This window comes from Diadema antillarum, unplaced genomic scaffold, assembly GCF_040938485.1.
Source record: "Diadema antillarum isolate AM-2024a unplaced genomic scaffold, OU_Dant_1.0 seq00000995_RagTag, whole genome shotgun sequence".
Lineage (NCBI taxonomy): Eukaryota > Metazoa > Echinodermata > Echinoidea > Diadematoida > Diadematidae > Diadema > Diadema antillarum.
The window spans coordinates 198,376-224,455 of NW_027271833.1; the positions used below are offsets into that span (position 1 = coordinate 198,376).

Below are 26,080 nucleotides of genomic sequence, written 5' to 3' on the forward strand. Positions count from 1 at the left end.
TTTGTCATAGAAATGTGGCAGTTGTCACTGATGACGAGTTTTATGAAACGAGAATCTATGCCCTACAAGCAATTCTTCTATGTAGATTCCTCACAGTTTACATGTCTTCATTCTCTGACTATTGTTTGTATTCGACAAGTACGTGCATTATTTTTGCACATCAGACTCTTGATGCGTTTGCAATTATTTGTAAAGCGATGAATATTGATCAATGAATAATCAAACAAACAAAAACAACAAGAAATCAGCAGCATCAACCCTTCAAGTTGATAATAAACCTTAATCAGAATTTCAAATCAATGATAAATCTAACACCTGATTAGTTATCTAGACTTCCACATTTTGTTTTTACATCCTGTTGTTAGCTACCAAAGTCGTCATCCAGGTTAATAGCTCCAGTTAATTGGATCTATTTTATCAAGCGATCGCCAGGAAATGACCCGGATTACGTGCAATATACAAAGCTGTCGTCTTAACTCATATCGTGGGACAAACTTTATTTCTAAGACGCATTGCGTATGGCAGGATGGCTTACCTAGGGTTAAATTTGGTGAAATCGAGGGTCGTGATGATTGGATTGAATCCGCCCCCTCCGGAACACGTGCCCCTCCCAAAGGTCACGCCCTGCTGCGGATTCTGCTGACCAGGGTTTTGCCAGGGGCGATTCGGCGCCATGCCGGGAACTCTGCCCGGTCCTCTGGCGGGGGTCTGTGGGAAGGTTGGCCTCTGAGGGGGCTGCCAGCGTGGAGTTTGAGGAGGAGGTGGAAACTGCCTTTTCTGTAAAATATATTGCAACAGAAAAAAAAAATGTGATTAATCACTTTGAGGTCAATAGTAGCAATACTCAGTTGAATAATCTGATGACCTGCTTCATATGGCAGTCTTTTGATCTAAAGGTTAATTACTTTCACGACTGAGGTTTTGATACTCTCCTTCTCTCTCTCTCTCTCTCCCCTTCTCTCTCTCTCTCTCTCTCTCTCTCTCTTCCGTGTGATACCCCAACCCCGGCTCTCTGTGACTTCAAGGTTGCCACATGTATTATCATTCTTACTTCAATATATGAACATTACTGAGAGTAAAAAAAAATAACTAAAAGTACACCCGTTTACAAAGAAAAACTGCGCTATCCCGTCATCTTTGAGTACGTAGCTTTGAGAACCTTGCGAATGATGGCATCGGCTGTGACAAAATCTGGTCTTGTCCTTATGCTTCAATCAACAACGTAAGAGATCAACTTGTTGGTTATTAGTTTGGTTAATGTGTCCATGGAATTACCTATTGTATACAAATTAAAACATCGACGTAGGTAAGCACTGAAAAGTTCAGTGTTTTAGCAGTAATCACGACAAAAAGAAAAAAAATCATCGCCATACATACTCGAGCAGGATTCGAACCCACGACTTCCTGGTCTCCGGACAGGCGTCTTATTCACTAGACCACAGAGCTCCCGTCCGACAGCTACTGCTGGTTCTAATCCTTAGAGCTTGCAGTAGGTTCGAATCCTACTCGAGTATGTATCATGATTTCTATTGTCATTGCTACTACCAAAACACCGATCAGACTTTGCAATGCTTCTTTATCTCGATGGAGTGTAATTTGTCAATCATTTGCGATAAAAACAATTCGACGCAAGAATTTCCTCATTTAGAATGATGACACAGTACCCGCTGCAACCGATGTGAGGTAGATATTTTAATGGTAAAGGGTATAGCTTTCCTTAATACGGGGCCGACGGCTTCAAGCCTCCTCAGAAAGACTTGGCAACGTGGATAGAGTGCCTTGCCAAAAGGCAAAACTGAAAGACAGGGGTTCGAACCTCATATACGTGTATGGAAGCCAGCGATCTTATCAAGATGGTCTCAAAAACTCAGCCGCGACAGTTCCACATTGCACTGCACACACATACACACACACACACACACACACACACACACACATTCTCTCTCTTTCTCTCAACCATAATATAGGCCTACTGGGGCTTTTCATAGATGGAGACAGCTAATATACATCAGGAGGTTGAATCACCTGACGTCTTAGATGTGCCAGTTCGTGCAGGAGCCGGGGACCTTGGCCGGGATTTCTGCGAGGACTGTTGTTGTTCTGCCATGGGCTTTGGCCAGTCCCTTGCCAATTCGTGCCCTGCCCCTGGCTCTGCCAGGACGGGGTGCTTGGCCCTCCCTGACCACCTTGCCAACTAGGATTGCCGCCGTTACGACCCCCTCCTTGCCAGTTTGGATTCCCATTGTTAGGCCGTCCAGTGTTTTGTCCCCTATTGTTCCAACCATTCCCTCCCGAGTTCCATCGGGGGGTCTGGCCCTGATTGTTCCAGCCCGCACCTCCTGTATTCTGTCCTCTTTGATTCCATCCAGTTCCTCCGCCATTTTGATTCCAGCCGCCACCCCCTGTGTTTTGATTCCACCCCGTACCCCCTGCGTTCTGTCCTGTATTCTGCCCCCTGTTGTTCCACCCTCCACCAGCCGATCCTCCCCAATTCTGTCCACCTGTGTTTTGCCCCCTTCCGTTCCATCCTTGCCCACCTCTGGCACCCTGCCCCCCTCCTTGGTTCCAACCTCCCTGTCCGCCCCCTTGGCCGCCATTACCCCATGCGTTTCTTCCTCCGTTGGGATTGCCCCCGTTGGGATTGCCCCCATTGGGGCCACCACCCTGCCCGCGGTTTGGCCGGTTTCCATAGAGACGAATGATGCTGACCGACCCCTCCGGGTTCACCCACTGAGACTGGCTACCCTGCCCAGCCACTGCTGCTTCTCCTTCATTAGCCACCACAATGGTAGAGCAGTCCCTGGTGAACTTGATGCTCTTTGGTTTCGATCCCACTGAAATTAGAGACAGAAAATATGTACTAAAGTGTGTTACGAATTGACAGTCTACATGACCGCCTCAATTTCATGTTAACATTATCACTGCCATTGTTTAAAAATAAAACAGAAATCAGGTGATGTTAGATGGTATTGTACTTGTCATTATTGGCGCTTCCGCAATAAACTTAAGGTACAAGATGCTGTGACTCGTCAAAACAACAGAAACTAGAGAGGGGCCGTCAAAGGCGGCAGACCCACGCCTAAGTACAAAGTCGGGGTAAACATAATGTGCATTCGGTCATCTACCAGAATTCGGCCACTTAATTGCCAGTGTGCTTTATCACCAGCCAGTGAGTTCTACAAAAGATCGTACACTGAAGTGTACGATCTTTGGTTCTACAGTCACATCACACGCAAATCACATCATTACACATACGGTATTAACACTCATTCACGTACAGGAAAGTCCTTAAGTCTCCTCCAAAAATCCATCGAAAATCCCAAATTCCACCGTCAAAAGTGCAGAATCGGAACTTTTCCAAGCGCGCGCGAATTAAGTCCAGTTTTAAGAGTATTGTCTACACGACGGGTCGCGGAAAAAGCGCTAAAAATCGAGAAATACGCCGTTTTCTTACGGGATATTTTGATTATAGCAAGCCGAGAGTGTGATGATATCAAAGGTCGTATGAGTGTACGATCTTTGATGGTATCCACAAAAGCAAAAAAGAAAAACAAAATTTACGTACCCCCTAGGCAATTACCCCTATGATTAGTGTCTACGGGAATTATTCAATGCAAGGGTTGAATGCAAATGTCTACTGCACCAGTATTCGGCCACCAACGAGCGCCGCAACGTCCCCGGTGCAATTTTGCACCAACAGTGTAGAGCGCGATGCATTTTCAGCGGCCTTGCACACGCATTGACATTGAGCACGCATATCGTGCAGTGTGACTGCGACCGAGCAAAATGCTCCTCTAACGAAAAAAACAATCAATGTTAATTTGAAAAATCATCAAATATCAAAGGTCGTATGAGTGTACGATCTTTGATGGTATCCACAAAAGCAAAAAAGAAAAACAAAATTTACGTACCCCCTAGGCAATTACCCCTATGAAATAGTGTCTACGGGAATTATTCAATGCAAGGGTTGAATGCAAATGTCTACTGCACCAGTATTCGGCCACCAACGAGCGCCGCAACGTCCCCGGTGCAATTTTGCACCAACAGTGTAGAGCGCGATGCATTTTCAGCGGCCTTGCACACGCATTGACATTGAGCACGCATATCGTGCAGTGTGACTGCGACCGAGCAAAATGCTCCTCCAACGAAAAAAACAATCAATGTTAATTTGAAAAATCATCAAATATCAAAGGTCGTATGAGTGTACGATCTTTGATGGTATCCACAAAAGCAAAAAAGAAAAACAAAATTTACGTACCCCCTAGGCAATTACCCCTATGATTAGTGTCTACGGGAATTATTCAATGCAAGGGTTGAATGCAAATGTCTACTGCACCAGTATTCGGCTACCAACGAGCGCCGCAACGTCCCCGGTGCAATTTTGCACCAACAGTGTAGAGCGCGATGCATTTTCAGCGGCCTTGCACACGCATTGACATTGAGCACGCATATCGTGCAGTGTGACTGCGACCGAGCAAAATGCTCCTCTAACGAAAAAAACAATCAATGTTAATTTGAAAAATCATCAAAATACGGGCCAGTTTGTGATGACGGAGAACGAACTTTCATAAATCTAGAAGGACATAGTCCCTCAAATAGGCCTAAACGTAAATTTCGGAATTCTTACGAACATTTGAGCAGCGAAGTCGGATCGTTGGGGAGTTTATGTGTTCGTATGGTAGCGGAAAATCGCAAAGTGAGAAACGGGAAATTTTCGGAATGGTCACTATACCATGGGGTCAAAACTTCAAGGTCACACAGAATTTGCAAGGGTCAACCGATTATCACCAAAATCTAATCGATTCTTTCCTGTCATTATCCAAACATTCCCTGAACATTTCGTGCAAATCCGTTTACCCGTTCTCTTGTTATCTTGTACACAAACAAACAAACAAACAAACAAACAAACAAACAAACATACAAACAAACAAACAAACAAACAAACAAACAAACAAAAAAAAAACAAAAAAAAAACAAACAAACAAACAAACAAACAAACATACGGAACCCTTTACATAACCCCCTGCCGATTTTCATCGGCGTGGGTAATAAAGAACATTTTACCATTCCGTCGGTCCTTGCTACGTTCAACTCAAGCTAGCCAGGAAAGACAAGGCATGTTTCATCGTTGCACTTATATCTTTATTACATACAAAAATTATAGAGATGACAAAAGGTCACTGCATAAACTTCATGATGAATAACGCTAAGAAGTTCATCTCTATCGGTATAGTCAGTCTTTATCAGACATATTAAAAATGCAGTGTATTATATTCGTAACACATAGTAACAGTTTTGAGTTTCAACCAGATCTGCTCTATTTACCTTGGAATTCGCATCTCTTGGTCCATTCCCTGGTTCCCCTCGAAAACTTGTTGTAGAGGACAACCATGCCGGGGTCGGTAACTTGCTCTCCCTCGATCGCCCAGGCGACGAACTGTCCGCATTCCTTGATGTCCGTGAGTGGGCGTGGCGACTCGAATTTGTCGAGGATTTTAGGGTAGTGAACGTCTGCAAAGTCCACAACGTGAATCCATTTCTTTCCTGAAAATCAATTGACGAGAAATTGACAGTATGAATGCAGTTGAATTTGCCTCGTCGCGTTTTCATTTTGCACCATTCCCGTACAAAGAAGACTGTATAAAGTTGAATCTAATTATTCAATAGTGTTTCGTGAGAAATTACAAGCAATATTAGCCCATAAAAGTTTGATTGCAAAGATTTAGTATAATGTAATTATCCTCTAACTGTGAACATCATGGTGAAAAAAATGTAACGTTAGGATCATTGACAACGACAAGAAAAGAAAAAGAAAAACAACAACAAATATCACGAAAGACGCCAATTCAGCCACGATGCTATCACAGTAAACTTGAAGAATTGGAGAAATAATAGCTGACTTTGTGCACCCCTAATGTGATCACTTTAGATAGGGCATAATTATTACGCCTACGGGTTGTAATCTCTTCCATGGGGCCACGTGCAGGTATAAACAGTAGAATTTTCTTCATATTCTTGGCTGCAGTCCAAGGACGTCAGATAGAGCTGTTTGAGTGATACATCGATCTGTTGAATTATAGCTATTTAGAATGATTTTTATGTACAGAGTACATGCCCAATCACCAGGAAGGAATTTACAATTATATTTTGAGCAGAGTCAGATTTATTTTCGTATGGTGATGATGTATGATGAGAGATGAGTGCTTGTAAACATAACTACGAGACTGGCGATATTTCAAGGTTTACACTATGTTAATGCAACACTTTCGCACAAATCTGAGATGCCGGCCAATTGACCTGATTAACTGATTCGAAAAACGTGTTGGATAGCTTATTTTTGCCAAGAATCCAACTACAGATACCGTACGTTCCACACGCACGATTAAGAACAGATTAACAGTTGTTTTTAGGGCAAGGAGGTAGTTCTGTGTGTGGTCATAGTAACCAGAAGAAATAAAAGGAACAAAAATGGGATCTACTCTGTCTGTATTAGACCAACAGTGTTATGTGTAAACGGTATAAAATGATTTGGGACACCCAGCATTTTAGCAATTTTCTTATCAGTTCAATGAAAGAAATGCTGTAAACAATACTATCAACTTCCTCATGTCGACCCTTTGTACCTAAAACCTGGAAGAAATTCTGCACTCATGTATATCAATCAGAGAATAGCTAAGGCTATTCTTTCTATTCCATGACATTTGCTCCTGCGACAATTGCTCCCATGATATATCTGCACGCTAAGCTAAACATAAATTCTATACCCTCAAACATAACCCTTAATCCTAATCCTCACATCAAACTAGACCTAAAACCCTTTATCACAACCCGAACCCTGAGTCCTTGGGGAAACTAAGACCGGAGCAATTGTCGCAGGAGCAAATGTTCTGTCAACTATTGTTTCATTAATATATCGATTGACTCCATACTAACGCTAAGACATGTAAAGGAAACGATGGGGCAAGGAGTTGTGAGACACCTCCAAAAACACCCAATTTACTGTGATAATTACACGGGCACTTAATTAGTCTATCACCGTGAGACCGCTGAGGGACAGGTCAATTTATCCCCAGGTCTGACTCGCATTCAGGCCCTGCTAATCATGTCCTTCCGACTCTAATTAGACACCCTAAAAGGTGGAGCTACGGTATGTAGAGTAGCAAGCCAATTGGGCGCGGTTAAGTAGAGCAAGGAATGAAAGGGAGACAGGGTAAAAAAGAATGACTGAAACTGAATCCTTTTCTCTTCTTCCTAAGTTAAAAACTTTTCAAGGCTAAGAAATATCAAACATACGTCCGGTTGTTTTATTCTACTTCCTTTTCTTTTTAGGTATTTATTCTCATATCTCATCGATAAGGACAATATCCCACTTTCATTCGTTTCATTTCCGTTTGAAAATATTGACTAAATAACATAACGACAAGGACACATTTGATACGAAACAATACCAACAAAAAGAACTGCAAGCAGACAAACTTCTGCGAAATAACTTTTCAAGGAATTGATAAATGATATATTAATAATCATAAAAGACAACGAGCAATTGCAGTTATCTCTAAGAATAAGCTCCTTGGAGAAATATTTGGTCCCATAGATTTAAACATTCAAATATCTAATTTGCAGTATCTGTGAAAATGAGAATAAAAGAAAGAGAAGAGAAAGAGAAAAGGAACAATCAGTGAAGTATCATTAACTGAAGACTGATAGACAACATTATCACGTTTGTGGTTATGTAGGGGTTACAGGTATAAGTACAAACAGAGCCTAAATCCTGGTATGAATTTTGTTTGGCAATGTTTTCATTTTATTTTTGGTCGTTAAATGGGGAACAATTTCATATATATTTACCTCAAGACTGCTGATATTTCTAACTTCGAAAGTTTTATCTCCCGGTAGTTTCCTCAGCCTAACATGTTTCTAATGTCTTCGTTTCAAAAGATTCAAAAGCACATCCACATTGTAATACGGTAGTTCTGATAATGGCGTGCGATCAGTTAATAACACATTGATACAAAAAACTATATCATAGCTATTTTTCTTTCCTTTTAATTGGGAGGAAAGCTTTTCATCAAGTTTCTACCTAAACTTTCATATAACATTTCGGATGTGCATACAATGTTACATAGTAAATTACTTCAGATCCGCAGGAAAACAGTGTACCGCAAATCCCGTCTGCATCTGAAGCCCTGTCCAAAAGGATTTATTATCATTTACGGGGCATACAATGTATATCTTATTTCGCGGCGTTCTTCTCCGTTACGTCTCCCACGAGTAATCCATTTTAGCACATCGCTAGGGCTGAGCGCTATAAGGCGTGTGTTCGTTCGTTCGTTTGTTTGTATTCATTTTGCTATTCAAATCAAATCAAACGATTTACATGGGTGTGACAAATTGAAAGAAAGCCTAACCAAAATGTAATGACAAAGGAGCACTACAAAAGTGCAGTTTATATCACATGCATAACAAAGATCTTTGTAAAACATTTACAAATGTTTCACAAAGATGTGTGTATAGGAGAGAGGAAGACTGACAGAGAAAAAGTGGGAAATATAGAAAGACGTAAATACGGGAAGAAGACGGAGAAAGTTTTAAAGGGATGGTACAGTTTTGGTGGAGACGAGAAAAGGGCTTTTAACTTTTTGCGAGATAGCAAGAAAACACTTATGATATAGTACGGAGCATACCATTTTAAGAGGAATTCAAAGTTTATTTGATGAAAATCTTGTTTGGAATGACTGAAACATCCAAAAGCAAACTAAGATAAAGTTATCGTAATAAAGTGTGGGTCCAACACTTTATTACAATCGCTCTTTTTTTGTGGATATCTCAGCCATTTCAAAACCAATTTTCATCAAATAAAAGTTGAGTTCCTCATGGAATTACAACCTCTTTCATATTTCATAAAAGGTTTCTCATTATATCACCAAAAAATGTTCGAAGCCTGAAATTAGGTCTCAACCAAAACAGTACGATCCCTTTAAAGGGAGGGGGGAATTATATTGAGAGACAGGGGATAGTAGCAACCCCAACAAATCGAGGACTTTGCAACGAAGAGGTTACGTCTATCATGGCACAAGAGGGCATGGAACCAATATCCTTCTCGGAGAATTCGACCTCGAAAAATGATTCAGAATCAGTGTCGAGGAAAGAAGAATAGATAAAGGAAATCGAAGGATCTCGAATGAAAGCGTTCCTGAGCAAGTCCCCCCCCCCCCCCGCCAAAAAGGGGGGGGGGACGATGAAGTCATACAGAAGAAAGACCTCGAATTCATCTCACCTCGAGAATTTTGCCATATTAAGTTTTCTGAAGGATAATTATTGATAGCATCAAAATGTTGATAAACGAACAAGAGTACAGAAAGAAAAAACCTACCACTACAAGACAGTGGTACACCGCGTAGATTCTTCTCGAATGAAAGCGTTCCTGAAAGGAACTAACCCATCCTGAATAACTCACACTCATCAGCAAAACAGTCTACGTGGTTAGCCGCCAAATAAACCAAAGCCTTCTACAACGCACACATTAAGGGAACAGCACTATATACGTCGTCAACACTGACACAGATAATCATTTATGAAACAGCATTTATGCAACGACATAAAAATGATAACAAAAAAAAAAGTCATTATGAACGTATGTGTCTTCATGAAGACAGTTATGGCCATTTTTAAATAGCATTGTAGCATCATTATTGCGATGAATGTACTTTCCTTCATTCCTTGAACTCGTCATAAGAGTACTATCAAGGAGGGATCTGCTATACCTCCTTGGTAATAACCATCGAGTGAACTAAAAAAAAAATATGTAAACTTAGAATGATGATTGAAAGGTTATATAAGACAGATAGAAACAGGGACAAAGATGACGAGACCCGATATTCATCAATCACAGATGGTCAGGGAGTTCCGAAATGGTTCAGAAATAGGGAGAAAACATCATAAGACTATAGTGTGGGTCTGTTGAAGCCACTGCTGACAGGAATAGCACTGAATAGAGTGTGCAAAGTCTCAACTCTTCGAGAGTCTGTTGTCAAACCTCAAGGACAGTAGGTTACACTTTTCTGCAGGACATCACAATTCTCTTGAGATAGTGTACTGTGTTAGTGGCATTTAACGCTCTTTAACTCCCAAATAATACCCCCCCCCCCCCGCACTTTGTAACCCTCTTTCCTTGGAGCTGACGTGAGGAGGAAGTGTTGAATCCAGACGACTTTTCCCTGCTTCACTTTTGGAGAACACTTCTGCCTCAGTGAATGTGTTAGATGGACTATAAATGCCATGAGTTCTTTTAAACAAACTCCTTTCTCTTGCTTCCATAATCTTGAAGGGTGCTTTGGTTTTAGATGAGAGTTTACCTCATGTATAGAAAAACATAATGGGAATGCCACGCAAGGAGATTTCATCAATGAAAAGATGATATGATATACTCTTTCATCAAGTCTGAATGTAACATTTTCATAGTACGTTATTATTTCAAGCTATGCTGGTATAACAAAATGTGCAATATCACGTTCAAATAATGTCTAGATCCCATTGAATTCTGCATGGAGTTTCGCTGTGCTGTGACTAATTGAAAATAGGCCTACTTCACCGGTCTGGACATGTAGGCACTGTTAATCATTGAAGTCCTTGACACAAAATCGTACAGAGATCTATTTCTGAACTTGATCTGAAGGCTCCTAACCGCGTCACCTGTTGGACGTCTTCCGGAGTGCTGGTATGTGGGATTTTATTTTGGAAGATGATTCTTTTTTTTTTCTGGTTTGTCCACTGACCGATGTAATGACAATTGGAATCTACGCAAAAAAAAAAAAAAAAAACCATCCCGAAGAATCTAGAGAAATTAAACGTCGCTGAAATTTTCTGGTCTACAAATGTAGTAAACGATAAAAAGGAGACATCGATCACTTTTAAGTGGAAAACATGATGAACCTTGCTTCTGAGTCAGGAAGCTTTTTTCGTTTGATAAACAATATTCTGCTCCACTTTTACACGTGCACATTTACCAGAAAAAAAAAATAAAGGCGTAGCAATCAATTAAGAAATACATCATTACAGAAACTCTGTCACTTCTATAGACGTTACTAGCACTAATATTGTTTCAGTTGTGTTGAAGTGTGAGTCTATGTGTTGTTTACACACCGCTGTTTATTTAACGTTGAATGACATTCTGGTAAATTATGGGAAGAATAGCTCGGAATACAGCAAAATGCTTCATGGTGCTATGTGTGAGGGCTGTTTACTAGTAAACACAAAGGTCGTGACTATACAGCCCGTATTAAACAGAGTAACGCTGAAAGGAATGTAAAATCATCAGGATTCTTGTAACAACAATACAGAGTTTACCCGTGAGACAAGAAGCCTTCTTGCGTTGACAATTACAAATTTCATTACTGAGGTAATATTAAGCTTCCGTTATTCTGAAGCAAAGATCAGGTCCGAAAACAACTTAATAAATGATTCTTTTCGTGTATGTATACTGTATTTTAAGATGTATGGATGCTGACAGTGATATAAGTTTGCCGCGTTTTGTAATAAAGCCTGGATTTGAAGGAATTACCATGGGAAAAGGCATGAAGATGAAATAGTCTAATGATCCAGTATAGACGACAGTGAATTCAAGTTTCATGTGACTCTGACAAAGAGAGGATCCATTGTTTATGTCACCTTCATTTTCATAGACAAAAAGATTAAATAATTGATCTTCAAAGTGTGATAGCCATGTTTTTGTCATTTTAGACATGTGATGATATATTTGTTACATATGATGTGAACAATGTGATTTACTTAAAAAGAATACAGGCGCGACGACTATTTCCGTAATGATGATCAATTTTCACGAGTAATTATTTCAATGTTCTTTTTGATTGCCGCGAAAATTATTCCTCTACTGCTAAAAGTTCCTCTAATCTTCATTCAACAACGTCATAGTTACTGCAGAAAACGATTATTAAAGGATGAAAGAATGCAACTATGAATATGGTAACTCTAATTGCACTTGTTTGAACCTGTACAAGACGGACACTGATTATAACGTTCTCATGCTACTCGGCTACAGGTCTTAAAAATAAGAATTGCTTGTTTTCGTAGTGTCTTATCTTCTACTTTCAATGTCTATAAACATATCTAGCCCTATGTAGGACTGGAAAGACAGAATCCATTCAATCAATTAACAAACAAAGGAAGGGATTATATCGGGATCGGTGCCTAAGATAACGGCTGCTTGGTATTTAATTGAAACTGACTGCACGTAAACGCAGAGGTGTCCGTTTATAGCAAGCAGACTTGATGTCAAAGCTCACGAGGCAATGACATCACATCCTCAGGGTGGTTCATAATGACTACGTTCAAGAATAGTGCTTTAAATGCACGTGCAGCGAGCATAATTTCCGAATGTGTGAGTTTTACGAGGTCAATGATAGTCCTTACGTCTTCTCAGGGCTTGTATCTACAGGGGAGTTACATCCGGGTCCTTCCGCATACTCTTCCGTCAATGTTAACCTTCATGGCTTGACGATGATTTCATGTTAGAATTTCTAACAAGACGTTGTAAAAGTTGTGTAATTAGGCCTACTTAGTATTCAAATGTTTAATTGCAATTGAAATTTTGTTGGAAATAAGATAAATGAAATGATAAGAATGACATAAATGATGAAATTAATTAACAGATGTAGGGCCTACTTGAAATCTAAAGGTTTACATCACACTTCACACTTCATTTTCAAGAATTTAGATTTTGGTGTTGTGCGTTTATTTGTGCTCTGGCCCATTTCTTGTGATTTTCGTGTTGTTTTCCTGTCTGTCTGTCTGTTTGTTCCAACTACAGCTGCCATTTCGAGCGTCTTCTATATACCGGCAATGCAACGGCGATGAAATTAACGAATTCCGTTGATCGGCTTCCCTCACAGTGACCGCAGTGAAATCATGCCTTTAGAGTCAATTCATCTGTCTATATTTATAGCATGCTTCCATAAAGAGTGAAACGAAACAGCGACAATCCCACAAGTCCACCTGTCGTGTGATCTCACTTAAACTGCGGAGGGGTGGAGTTGCCAAGTGCATGACGTGGTATTGACTAGCACTCTATGGTCCCAGACGCGGTCGATTTTCGCTCCATTCAAAGCTCCAATTTGCACCCCCAATAATCACCTCCTCGTCTCTCACCGAAAGAGATAGGCCTACGTAGACTTCAAACCAATGTTATTGTCAGATAATTGTCCACTTACAAGTAGACATGATAACCAAACAGGAATTATTCGTCATCAATAGTTTGTTACAATTATTGAAAGTGTTTTTTTTTTGTTACTTCCTTCTTTAGAATCACAGAGGCAACCATTCATTCACCTCCATCTTGAATCAAGCGACGCAGAAAATTTTTCACAGTTGACACCAACGTGCCAACCTTTACCGCTGTGAGACCAATCGAGTATAGGCAATGGAGTTGTCGATCTTTGATGCAACGTAATCAACTCAAGACGCATCTCATGACCTTGTGCGACTGATGAATGCTGTCGTCAGAAGCTTGCTCACAAGTTTTAGGAGAGCAGACTGCACAGAAATCCACCCCATGACCTAGAAGATGGATGATTTATACAGGGCTCAAAAATGTATTTGACGTGCCCTAATGTGACTCAACAGAAGATCACAAACCACATCTTCTGCAGACTGATAACGAAGAAACGTTGCATGTGTGTATACATCGTCTTGCTATCATAATGCGGAAAACAGAATCTTTTTAGGAGAATTTTCTAAAACGAATAAAGAGAAAATCCCAATTGCCATAAGTGATCTTTTTTTATTTCAAGACGAAGAGGTGTAACCATTACGTTAGAATTCATTTCCAAGTTTTCATGGTAGACTACCCATTTACGGTAAAAGCAAAAACAAAAATCACAAACAGAATATAAAATTAGGAGTCTATATCTTGATAAAGAGTGTATTGTTACTCGGAGATTAAACAACTAAACTAGATTTTGTCACTGGCAAGTTGCAAAAATAGAATACACTAAATTCATGATAACATTCGTCAATCTGTATTTTCATGTCACTCCTTTTGCAGCTATATCATTTTGGAAGGTAAATCAAACCATACTAATGTGTGTGGGTTTTTTTTTCCTTGAACATGTACATGTACATGGTGTAAGAAATGCGTAGAAGACTATACATGTAAATATAGCACAGGTCGTAATTGACGTAAACACTGATCTTCTCATAGTGCAATAACTTTCGTGTAAGTCGAGGCTTGAATTGATTCTTCCTGCGCTGGGACGGAATGAGTAAACACCGTGCAGTCTGGATCAACCTCGTGTTGAGGTGGGAAGGGTTTACCGGTGGTCGGTGGGATTATCCCCCTCACTTTCATTGCATCTAAAAAGATTAAGATTTTTAGGTGAACATCGATGGAGATATGGCTCAGGGAAAAATTAACCAAACCATGTCTAGTCGCTCTTAAACGGGTGAATATAGGAATATAGGATCTATTGTAGACAGCGATAAAAACAATGTATACACAACTATTTTACTATTCATGGCAATTACAAAAATTCCAATATCACTGTCATTCTGAAATATTTCTGAACTAAACTGAAATGCACATAAGTTTAGATAAAAATAAATTAGAATCATTTTCGTCATATCATCCTGGTACACACAGCTCAATAAAGAGTGCCTGTGCTTTTACATTCTCTTTTCAAGCTTTTATCTCCTTTATACTATCTATCTCAAGTTTTTATCTCCTTTATACTTAAACACTATTTATGCAATCCACAACATGTATAACCTGTTTGTATGTCTTTTATGCTTTAAAACAAATACTATTTAAAATGATATCGTTGTAATATTACATGAAACATGAATATAATTTATAAAAGGCTCCAATTGTAAATAAAACAAAAACATTTACATGAGTTTAGTATACATTTTCTAGTGATCTCAGATGTACAAACTTTCTTTCCAGTAGATCATTCTTTTCAGTCACTGCATTATATGTTTTTTTCACCATTACGGATGGGAGTATGCATTGTCTTTATTCTTAGTTAGTGTGACGCTTTATGATCTGTATTTCTTACAAACTGTTACCGACATGATTTACCAGATGTATACTTCATATTTGTATTACACTTTGTTTTGGGATGGAAATAAAGCACAACTGTATTGGAGGAAATAGTGGATATACTGTACATCACTTGTCCAATGGTATACAACTACGAGAACTTTTATCAACCTAATTTCTCCTTTCTCTTTCTCTATAAACACAAAACATAAAGCACAAATGAAATGGAAGCAAAATGGAATCACTAAAATAGACATAGCCTATATGGCTTTAAAGGTGTTAAACTTTACCCGGGCACTTTCTCCCAATTACACGCCCTTCCTGGATATGGCTGGATTAACACCATTTTCAAGGCACGTCACCTATAGGGGCTACCTGTATTGTGTGAGTGTCAGACCATACAAAGGTTCGCAAAGAAACTCTGGCAGATCGCGTTATTCTCAATCATGTGAAGTGGTTGTAAATCTGTCACTTATCAATAACGTTTAAATCTTACATTCATTTGAATCGTCCTTCCTAAGTAATGATTTGAGATGATGCTTCCCCACCCTCGCTTAATGTCTAACGGAAAGTATATACCGTCGACATGTGGAAGACCTAATTCGTCAAAGTGATTTTTCATAACGACAGAACTGTCACCTTTTTCTATTCTAAATCACAGTAATGAGATAGTCACCAAACGTGCGTTGCTTTAACATTGCCATTAAGAATTCGAAATATTGGGGAGCCCATAATCCCGTCAGATCATAAGCTCGCAAAAACACGGTCTAAACTGGGCATCTTACAGCATTGCACAGGTGTATTGCCTATAGCTGAACGATGTAGAATGTTTTTATCTAGTGGTTCGACCTGATTAAGCCATTCGTATCATGCTAGCATGCTCCTGGGTTTTAGAATTTTTGTATTTACGTATCCCATCTGGTAAGTCTGTATCAGTATCTCCATTACGACAGGGGTGACGCAAAAGGCTGAACAGCCGTTCTCGTCAGCGATGATCTGTAGAGTGGTGATTTTGACGAGATTTTTTTTCTGCGTAGATTATTTTTAAAGATCTTTCTTAGCTTCAGGAATTCCTAAATAAGGTCAACTTTGAATTGGTGTTAAAACTTTTAATTTTTTTTTCGACTGGGTTCATTTTGACAGGTTCGCATTAGACCTTCAAATTTCATCAGCGTATGGAAATACTGAGAGAGAGGTTCTCCTGAAGAGATTAGTTCTAGAAATGCCAAATGTCAGCTATTTCTATCCATGCCACAGAATGTTGCGGTTTAACAAGTAAAACAGTATATATGGCTCCAGTAAATAGCTTGAGTTTCGACTTTGAGCCATCGTTATCTGTTGCTCTCTTGAAATAATCACAAACGTTAAAGAATTTCATCTTCTCTTTACAAAATTTCTCAGAATATCCAGTAGGGCTTATGGGACATTAGCTCGGTTTTCTAGGATTTTGGAGAATCCGTCATGTAATCTTTTTAGGGAAAAGAATCCTGATTTCTTGTTTGATGATCTTTCTATACTCTTCGAGATTACATTGTACCTCTCATTTCATTGGTTTATTCTTAACCCCATGATTATGTAATATAATCATATACACATGTTGATATGTTTTGCACTAAGTTCATTAAGTTTGCTAAATTAGCCAGACTGTCAACACTTTATCCACGGAAATGCGTGACAGTGCCTCGTCATGAAAATGGCATTCACTATTGCATTTCTCCCTGGCATTCCTCCTTCTATTTGCTGCCGTTACTAAGAAACAAGTTTAATGATCGTTTAATTGAAACTGTAATCGAATCTCAAACACGTGATTGAACGCGAAAGGATGCAGAGCGAGTAGGTTTCCTCGATACCGTGCTCAACTGCTATACAAAAAAAAAGTTGCTAATGTTGTTGTCTTTGTTGTCTTTGTTGTTGTTGTTGTTGTTGTTGTTGATGTCTCTTCAGCGATGACTTCCTCACGTGGTCGAGAAGTTTCTAACAGGGGATGGCTAGCAACTGATCAGTGGGAATCAGTGGGAATGCTGGGGGATGATTGTTCCAATCCTTGTGGGATTCATTTCTTTAGAATGGTCTCATATTCAAGTAATGTGCAGTTTAATGTTTCCAGGTTAGCATGCCTGTACAGTGATGGGTGATTTGCAAAAACGAATCGATAATGTTTGGAACAAGCAAACTATCAAATGATTCAAATTACAAGCTTACAAGCTTATATTTTGCTGTAGTGGGTTCTGCGTCTTGATAATTTACTGGAAAACTGAAAAAAGTTTATGTTTTTTATTTTCGCAGTCACAAAAAAGCATGAAAAATACAAAACAGAGTCAAATTATTTGTACCAGCAAGGAGAATAAAATTGATCTATTTTTGCAGCATATTCTACATGATTGACGTAGAAAATATACGCTCGCTGGCTATTTGCAATCAACTGCTTTTTTTTAACAAGGCTGACAGGTAAAAACAGGATACAATGAATTAATATAAAAAACCACAAAACATTCAAGCTTTCAGCGATATCGATCATGTCGACAGTGACCATGTTGGTCCAATTACTGCAACATGCGATACGTTGCTAGGTCTGGAGATACTGTGTTCAATCGGCATGTAATGACAACAAAACATGAGTTTCAATACCTTTAACGTATCAATTTCATGCCATAGGCTGATATTACAGGTTAGAGAAACATTGATCGATTCAAAAAATAGCATATTATATACCATCGTCTTAACGTGATATATAGGCCTATATATATATATTTTGGGGGGGGGGGTGGGGGAGGGGGCAAAAACTGGCCTTGCGCCATTACTCCAGCAAACTACCAATCTGGGATGAGCTCTGTTTTAGTGCGATGTACTTTCAGTTTAAGTGCAGTTAGAAGTAGACGACGCTTGAAACTTGCGTTTATTTTGTTTTGTTTTTTATTTGGGTGAATATTATGACCATTATTTCCGCTAGTGCGAGTCGAGTGGAGCAAACTAAACGAGGAGTGTTTACATGTAACATTATATCATCTACACCTGCAGCCCAAACAAATGGATAAGATGGAAACGATGCTACGAAATCCTTGAGGTATAACATTACTCTACACGAATGTGAGATAAAAGCCACTCTATTTGTTTAAACAGCTAACCATTTTGTCATGAATATGCATTGATGCAAAGTGGGTGTGGCATGTTCGGCCCACGTGGGGCAGAGGATGGATCGAGATTGGGGACGATGGCGCCCGATTCGAGAGGAGAAATAAAGTTTTGTTGTTTGATAATAAAGTCTGGTGTGGTGGTGATTTGTTTGTTGGCAGAAGTGGAACGTGTGACAAGTTGTTGTGCCACGAATATTTTCTTCCCTCCGTAATAATTGGGGGCTTGTCCGGGATCATGTCATTCTATATGTATAAAACCAAGATTCGATTCAGCGAGGTGTTGATGGCACATATTTTCGAATTGTCGAAACGGCTTTTGAGTATGCCAGTGCAAAAACGGGATTGTCATGTCTGTGAGCACACGTCACAGGCAAATATTAAAAGGGGTGGTATAGTTTTGGTTGAGATGGAGGATTCAGAATTTCACTTTTGAGAGAGATAATAAACAACCACGTATGTCAAAGCGCAAACAATTCTAAGAGGAATTTAAAGTTTATGTGATGAAAACGGGTTTTGAAATGGCCGAGAATAACAAAAATTTAAAAAGAAAAAGTGGTCCTAATAAAAGGTAGGTCCCACCTTTCATTAGGACCTCTTCAGTTGTTGATATCTCAGCCGTTTAAAAAGCGATATTCAGCACATAAACTTTGAATTAATCTCAGAATAATATTGTATGCTTTTTATTTTTATAAGTGGTTTTTGATAATCATCCCAAAAATTACAATCTGAATTCTCTATCTCAACCAAAAGTATACCATCTTTTTTATGTTCGTCAAGACTTGCAGTTGTACGATATATTGTTAATGGAGAGTATAGATGAGATAACATAATCACATAATTTACAGCTGTTGTTGTTGCGGGCTTTTTTTAAGAGATAGGGATGATTTGAATTAGCTTCCTTTTCAAGTTTTCATCATTCTAAATGTCATAATTACTCTGCCGGTATTAGACAACGATATATTTGGGTGATTTCAATAACAACAAATATTCTTGGCTTGATAGACCACGCCCACTTCACCCCTCGAAAAAGAGCAGATACTGATGGGAGAAAGAAAGAGGGAGGGGAGCAAATCCCGAGATAGGGTATCCTTTTCTCGATCCCGTGTTTAAGCTGACTAGGGTATCAGAGCCGACTTTTCCTCCCTAGGCGCGCCCCTGGTTTCCTGGCCAGTCTACGGTATGTCAGCGCCCACTATTTTGGATATGAAGTGCATAATCATCGTTGTTGATGTAGGACGTGTATGTGAGACGTCCACGTTGTCGGTTTACACCGATTGCAACGTAATGTGAGATATAAGCTAGCATCGTTATTACATATCGGCCTATATCAGTAGGAAGTGTTTTTCTTTCTCTCTCTTTGCTAATCACATCCTTGATCCATTATTTTTTACATGGTGAGGAGAAGCATCCCATGGAAAGATGAAAGCAAGTTATAAACCACTGAGGATAGGAACAAAATGAAATACAATCATGAAAACCGTCAGAAAAAGTACATAGGGACTACACACACAAAATAAAAATCAAGAAACTCTAACGCAGGGTGATATCTTACTAAGAAATGGAAAGTATTCAACATTAATTCATAGCTACAGTATTATTCTTGGTTAATGTAAGAGCAGTTTTGTAGAAAAGAGACCTTTATCTTCAGAGCAGACTATTTGCAAAGCATCTTGGTTTCGGTAGGTATAGTTCGTAAAGTATTGCATCAACATTGTATGCGAATCTTATTTCTATGACCTCAAAGTACATACACCAAAAAAAAAGTGTGAGCATCAGATAGTGTGCCCGCCATGAAAATTCCTTGGTTTAAGTGTAATTCTGTTAATCGGAATGTACAGACGTTCCTGTCATGGCGGTTTACCAACAAGAATTATGGTGGATCAACAGAATTTTGTATTACTCTTCTTATCAGAAATATCCGTTATCGGGATTTAGTCTCCTCACACTGTAAACACGACATTTTGCAATATTTATTTTTCTTTGTAGTATATTTTTTGTTAAATTTCTCCCGTGAAAAAAAAAGTACCAAAGATTGCAACATTGCAGTTCTTTTTTTCCCCAAAAAACAGTCTTTGGTGGTACCAACGTTGATCTTAGTGATGGTGATAGCATAGTTTACGATAGATATTTCGTCATGTTATAGGAAGAATTGCAGAAAATGGATCTTGCCCTTGTAAGGTTCTATCTTTGTAGAGCCGAAATATATAAATATATATAAGACTGACGTTTTGATAATCACATGCAACAAACATGATATAGGACTGTAGCTTTCTTAAAGGCATCTCGTTACAGTTCGGCGTGTATGATATTGGCCATCGTCTATAGGTCCGTTTTATTGTTTGTCATCATAACCGTTATCAAGCGTGAATTGCATTCAAACGTTTTGATGAAATATGACCAAGTTTAAGCTCTTGTATGATTCAGAACGAAATACATCTTCGTGGTCTTACATGAAAAAAAAAAAAACCAAACATACTCTAAGGGCGTAGAACGTGAGGAGGTACCGTGAATGGCCAATTTAGAAAGAGCTAGTAAACTCCATCATTTTGCTTGGTTTTCATTCGAAAATAGGATTATGAGATGAATCATAATTAATATATCTCTCTTGCATAATTCATGCTAACTTACAGAGGGGCACAGTATATCTGTCACAAACAATAATCTCATTTATGATGGTAACCCTGTTTGCAAGATATCAATTCTTTTATATTCCTGCATATTCATGATACGACATCATGCATGTAGTTTTTTTGGAGAAGAGACTCTAAAGAGAAAACTGGAAATACATTTGCCTTTTTCTAATACCATTAATAGAATAGAGTATATTTAACTAATAGACCGACTCACATAATTTCTGTGTTGTTTCCTTTTTTTTATTCTGATATTGGTGCGATGGAAGCAGGGTTGTTGTTTTTTATAAACAGGGTCATCACAGCCTACTTCGCTAAAGGACATCAGCCAGTTGCGTCTGAATTTCCGTTCCCATTTTAACTTCATGGAAATGTTTACGCATCAATCGGAGAGAGGCTGCCATCATGACAACGTTTCAAAAGGTACCAGACATTGTGACAGGTGAAATAGAAAATTATCACCTTGCAACATCAATTAGCACAAGCTTTCTCCAACGCATTAAAAACAAAAGAACTAACTGCAGCGTAAGTGCACGCGTGTGAAAAAAAAAGACTTTATTTCAATACATTGGTAGCCATGTAGGAAATGCACATTCATTATTGCGGTCTCTTATAGCAGTAAATTCTGTCATTTAGACGTCCAAATTTAGACTTAAACAGCTGTTTTCGTAGCTACCTAACAAAACCACTTCCTCTGAGATATCTAGTACGTAAATGTCATGCATGTGTGTGCGTGTGTGAGTGTGTTTTCGTGTGGATTCCAAAAGAAAAGCAGCAAAACTTATTTACATGAACCTTTTGAAAATAATTACAAAGGACTCTTCTTTTCACTTCTGTGGAATAACGCACCTCCAGAATAATGATCTTTCTTAATAACAAAGTGTAACTCGCATCTCACCTGCAAAAGCAATTCCAAGCTTTTTAGCTGTATTGATTTTTTTTTATTCACCAGAAGATCTTTAGATTTGAGCATAGAACATTCGTTCTTACAATGACTATTTTTTCTTAAAGCAGTGTATGATGGTCAGTCTTTAAAATCGAATGCTCATGTACCTGTTATACATTTTGTGGTCCAAAGAAAAATCACATATCTACTTACATTTCACTTCGCAGAAGACTTTCTCGCAGCACAACGACAACAAGAAAATCCGTGTGTATCGGATGTACCTTTTTACGTCATGTTCCGCCACTCATAACCTGACATTTTATAAAGAAGAACGTGCCAAGTGGACACTGCAGTGGGTCGTGTAATGTGACGCTTTTATGGCAGGGTCGAATCCTTACTGGACGGAAGCTACGCCCAAAACGCAGCAGGATAGAGCATATCGCATAATATGTTTGGGCAAACTTAAAGGTTACATTGAAACAAGAATGAAACCAAAATATCATCCAGATTGAGTGAATGCAACAATATCATCATAGAGCTCATTAGAGAAGTTTGAGGAAAATCTGACAATTAGTTCGAAGGTTATGAAATCTTAAAGTTTCGGTGCCATTGCTGGATGAAAAGACTAAACAGACCATCACATAGCCGATGGAAAACTATATAATGAAAATTTAAGGTACATTTTCATTTTTCTAATAATTGACGCACCAGAAATGGGGGAAATTTAATGTTCCTTTGTATAATAATGTTAGTATCAAGAGGAGTAAATACGTATTTTTACTGAACCATTACATTTTTTTTTTGGGGGGGGATTCTCTTTTTTTGCTTCTTCATATAGTTGTAAATGCGTGATGTCATACTCTTTTTTTAAAGTGTGACGAAATATTGCTTTTATTTTCTACAGGCCAAAGATCGTCTCCACACCGTATGCAGGGTTGTGCTCAAAATTTAAAAGTTATAAATCATCTCTGTTTAGCAAAAAGATTTTTAGTAAGTAACTTTCATTAGAATCTTCGGATGGTTGCGGCGCCTTTCTCGCGAATAAGGGTAACATAACAAAAACTGTGTTGTCATAATAGTTGTTACCGTTTTCCATGATTAGTTTTGATTATTTAATAGCTATTGATATTCCTCAGTTAATTTTACAATTGCTAGTTCACGTAAAGAAAAATACGATGTTATTATCACATATCATACTTTTTCATGTGAGATGTAATATAGTATAATGGGATACAGTATACACGCAATTTATTTAATATAACACCGCGTTTCATGAAAGAAAACTTACATAACAAGGTGTTCTGTAGGTGAAATACATCAGCATAAATTCACGTGATTACTCTTCAACTTAAGATAGCTGTCCACTGATTATTTATCTATTTATTTATTTCTAATCTTTTGTCAGGGTAGTCCATTCACCAATAAATAGTGGTCTTCCATGGAGCTCTGAATAATGTTGATGAACATATGTACATTAAATAGCAAAACGTATATACAGAAGATGACATATTATTAATACAGTGTAGATACATACCAGCATACTGCACATTGCAAAGTAACATAAAAAAGTACATGCCACAGCAAGAGTTCACCAGAATGCCGAAATAACAATTAAAACGCTATTATACAGGAATGATAAAGCCCAGAATGAATTTCTTGTGTTACTTACAAATAGCAACTTTGCTTAAACAATCTCTTAAATGAATATATGGAAGAAGCTGATCTAATTGAATGATCTAGCCTGTTCCATTCAAGTACAGAGGATACGATTGGGCTGCACTTGTGATTATTACCTTGGACAACTTGATTAATCACTGTCTCATGACCATCACCTTATGACAATCGAATAATCTTAAAGTAGACACTAACAAGTGTGATATTATGGTTACGTAAGAATGGGCGCGTCCGCTTGCCTAACTCTGGGTTGCGAGCAATGAGCTCTCAGAAAGAGTATAGTGGGGCCCCTTGTAAGATGTTGGTAATTTTTTAATTCGTTCTTTTGCTATTCTAGGACTATGCGGTTGAAGGCTATACTCTTCTTCCGTCCTTGATCCTTTCTATTTGTATCCATTCGGCTTGGAGTTCAGAATCTTGGCATTTCGGGACGCACCTGCGATCTACTACGTATATAGACTGGTCAGCTATGAGCTTTTGAAGTTGTTGGCACGAGTATCTTTTAATTTCCGTACTGTATTGATAATGATAATTTCAGAAGATTCTTTAACTGATATGTATATAATAATGCACCTAATGTTTATATTTGCAAAAAGACACACGGCAGAGAAGGTACTAGTAGTTTTGGCATTCAACACTTATCGCGGTGTTCCATTCGTCTGTATTGTAGTATGTGTGTTTGACGATATGTGCGTTTAAATCTGTTTGAAATTAAGTATTGAGAGACTTAAGCTTGGTTTTTCATTTATTGAGTTTTCAAACAAAACCAAGCAAAACAAAACAAAAAAGCTCGAGAGCAAGACATGGACAGCGACGCTGACACACAGTCACTATAGACAAAAACCACAAACAAAAAACAGCAGCAACAACAATTTATGACAAAATATGATTACAAAGACAAAACAAAGTTGACATAACAATGCACAAAGGTGAATAATGTTGCTGAAATAAAAATACTTGTTGTCGGTTGATGGACCTATACAAAAAGTTGAGTCATTAAAAGTAGAAGCCATTCATATTATTGTAAGAACAGCATATCAATGAATGATACTAATGGCTAACGATGAATTTCTCGTCTTTCTTTTTAACTCCGAAACAATGCTTGAATTTCAGCCAAGAGTGGACATGTGCATTTATGCGTCTGGTTTAATATTCTGACGCACGTACATCTCTTGTCCTCTCGTTCAGTATCTGGCACACGAACGACATGGCTTTGCGGGGGCCCCTGTAAAAACATTTTAGTGTCTTTTCTTTTCAGGAAATTTCCTGTTGTCAAATTTAGCAACATTTAAAGTCACCTTTGCCATTCATACACGTGACAAATATAATGAAATGCCCGTCTGCTTTTTCCCCTTCCCACTCCCAGAAACAGGAAAAGCGATTTTAGGAACATTGCAGCCACATTCTTGCTCGGTACCATGAAAAAAAACAAAACAAAACAAAACAAAACAAAGCATGTCAGTGCACGCACAGAATCAATGGACCAAAATAAATGTCTTAATTTCATTGCTTGCCTATCAAATTATGTTTTTCAATAATTACAGATGCGTATATTTTGTATGCAGATTTCCAATGCAAAGAGTGATTTTAAAACACATGTACTATAAGAAAAAGAAAGTCAAATAGTGTAATTTCTGCAAAACGTAACATACGCATTCCTGGTTTCACACACCCATTTTTGTGATACATGAGCATGCCATCTTCCTCACTTCTATCTCTCCCTTTCTCGCCATCTCTCTCTCTCTCTCTCTCTCTCTCTCTCTTTCTCTCTATCTCTACCTATATATTCCTATCTACCTATATATTTCTTTCTCCCTCTATATAGCTGTAATACATGTATAAAAATAACAACTGTGAGTGTTTATTATATATCATTACATTTTAATTATATGAGTATGAGAGAGGGAGAGATAAGCCGACATTGCGAAATGGTAACTATGATGGGAGGGTTGGTGGATTTGACGTGAATCATTTTGTGATGGATTAAACCACATTTACTCCTTCGGTAGTGCATGTGTGTTGACGGGGAGGTATGTGCTTTAGGGTGATTAGCAGGTCCATGCGTAATACCTGTGTCATTCTCATCAACGAGAGAAAAATAGATTTGCTTACGGGGTTATAATCCAATGGTTACCATGAATCATTCAAACGATGGCGAATACAAAAATTACAATACAAAGAATAGCATGGACAGGTTGGCCAGACCTTGCCTAAGGGGATATTTTCAATTATGCGACCAACATGGATATATATATATATATATATATATATATGTACATGTTATATGCTTGTAGCTAAGGGACAGTTTGACCTAAGTCCACTCACTTCTGATACATCCGTTGACTGATGGAAATAGCATTAGACATTGAGGCCAGCTCGCTCGAGTGTTGCTGCCATATTTAACTGAAATGGCCCAGTCAGTTACGAGATGAGGTTTCTTTATACCATGTTAGCATACATTGATTAATTCAGTTTAAATTTTTGATTGAAGGCTGCAGACTTGTCCCGATTGGTTAAATATCACGTTGACCTTGCAGGTAGTCAAAGAAATATGGTTCGATAAAGACTGTACATTTCCCCAACAACATGGACAATAACACATATACTTTGGATGCATATATCTGAAGATTTATGACTTACCCAGGCACATTTACGTACCTTCTCTTGTTCTCTATCATTCTATCTATCTCCTGTGTAAACTTAT

At 38.5% G+C, this 26,080-nt stretch overlaps 1 protein-coding gene across 1 annotated transcript in view; it reads right to left on the reverse strand.

Annotated features, from left to right (window-relative positions):
* The window catches only part of LOC139742314 (mesenchyme-specific cell surface glycoprotein-like), a 33,858-nt gene that overhangs the window by 6,990 nt on the left and 788 nt on the right, over nucleotides 1-26,080 (reverse strand). Inside the window, exons 2-4 of the mRNA XM_071652891.1 lie at nucleotides 5,326-5,544; nucleotides 2,026-2,834; nucleotides 536-777 (exon numbers count right to left, since the gene is read on the reverse strand). Of these exons, the coding sequence (XP_071508992.1) occupies nucleotides 536-777; nucleotides 2,026-2,834; nucleotides 5,326-5,544 (1,270 nt within the window). The remainder of the gene's footprint in view (nucleotides 1-535; nucleotides 778-2,025; nucleotides 2,835-5,325; nucleotides 5,545-26,080) is intronic.